This window comes from Phaethon lepturus, unplaced genomic scaffold (assembly GCF_000687285.1).
Source record: "Phaethon lepturus isolate BGI_N335 unplaced genomic scaffold, ASM68728v1 scaffold17827, whole genome shotgun sequence".
NCBI lineage: Eukaryota > Metazoa > Chordata > Aves > Phaethontiformes > Phaethontidae > Phaethon > Phaethon lepturus.
Genome location: NW_010551340.1, coordinates 2,070 through 3,102, shown reverse-complemented (window position 1 = coordinate 3,102; position 1,033 = coordinate 2,070). Strand labels below are relative to the sequence as shown.

General features: G+C 59.5%; 1 protein-coding gene across 1 annotated transcript in view; it reads right to left on the bottom strand.

The window, feature by feature from the left end:
• RNPEP (arginyl aminopeptidase (aminopeptidase B)) overlaps positions 1–1,033 on the bottom strand; it is a gene marked incomplete at its 5' end in the record, with an annotated part of 7,647 nt that overhangs the window by 4,603 nt on the left and 2,011 nt on the right. Inside the window, 2 exons of the mRNA XM_010290884.1 lie at positions 95–330; positions 441–557. Of these exons, the coding sequence (XP_010289186.1) occupies positions 95–330; positions 441–557 (353 nt within the window). The remainder of the gene's footprint in view (positions 1–94; positions 331–440; positions 558–1,033) is intronic.

Genomic DNA, 1,033 nt, shown 5'->3' with positions numbered 1-1,033 from the left:
GTGGGGCACAGCCCCCAGCCCGCGCGGGTCCTGCCTGCGGCGGCAGGGCTGCACACGGAGACTTGGCACCCCGCGGCCGGGCAAGGCCACGCACCATAGACCTCGGTGGAGATGCGCCTCTGGGCATACATGGTGAAGCCCTCGTTCAGCCAAAACTCGCCCCACGTGGCGTTGGTGACCAGGTTGCCAAACCAGCTGTGGGAGATCTCGTGGATGATGACGTCCACCAGGGAGCGGTCCCCAGCCAGCAGGCAGGGCGTCACAAAGGTGAGGCAGGGATTCTCCATCCCACCGAAGGGGAAGGAGGGCGGCATGAACAGGATGTCGTACCTGCCGGGGAAGAGCAGATGGCTTGGGCCAGACCCACCTCCCCCTGCGGACGTGGCTGGGGATGGACGGGGATGCTCCCTCCCTGGCCCTTTGGGAACAGGAGGCTGTACCTGCCCCAAACATAAGGTCCAAAGAGCTTCTCTCCAACTGCCAGGAACTCCTCAATCACCCCATCGTACTCCTTCTTCGCAGCCTCGATCAGGCAGGGCTCGGCCCAGACCCGGCTCCTGGCCAAGTGTGTAGAAGAGGACGTTTTAACCATTAGCGGACTTTTACCCTATTGCTTCATCAGACAAGAACCACTCGTGTTTATTCCACAGCAAAATAAAAGCCTGCTGATAAAGAAAGCTAATGAGACTGATGATAGTGCAAACTGCTGTAATTTCTTTCCTTGTCTGAATATCAAAGGCCTTTTATATGGCCACTGTGACAGCCGGGAACCCAAACCACCGGCCTTGGGAAGAGATGTGGGACCCTCCGGGAACGAGGATCTGCTGCTCTCATTCATGCGCACGGGGGAGAAACGAGCAGAGCCAGGGACACCCTCGAAGGCGAGGGGACCCAGCACCGAGGCTCCTCCTCACCCTCAAGAACAAGAAGCACCCTCACCCGGCAGAGCCCGCGATCTGATGACAAAGCGCCATGCCGCAGCAGTTGGGGGACTGACTGGGTCATGCTTACGGTTGGCATCACCACACCTGCC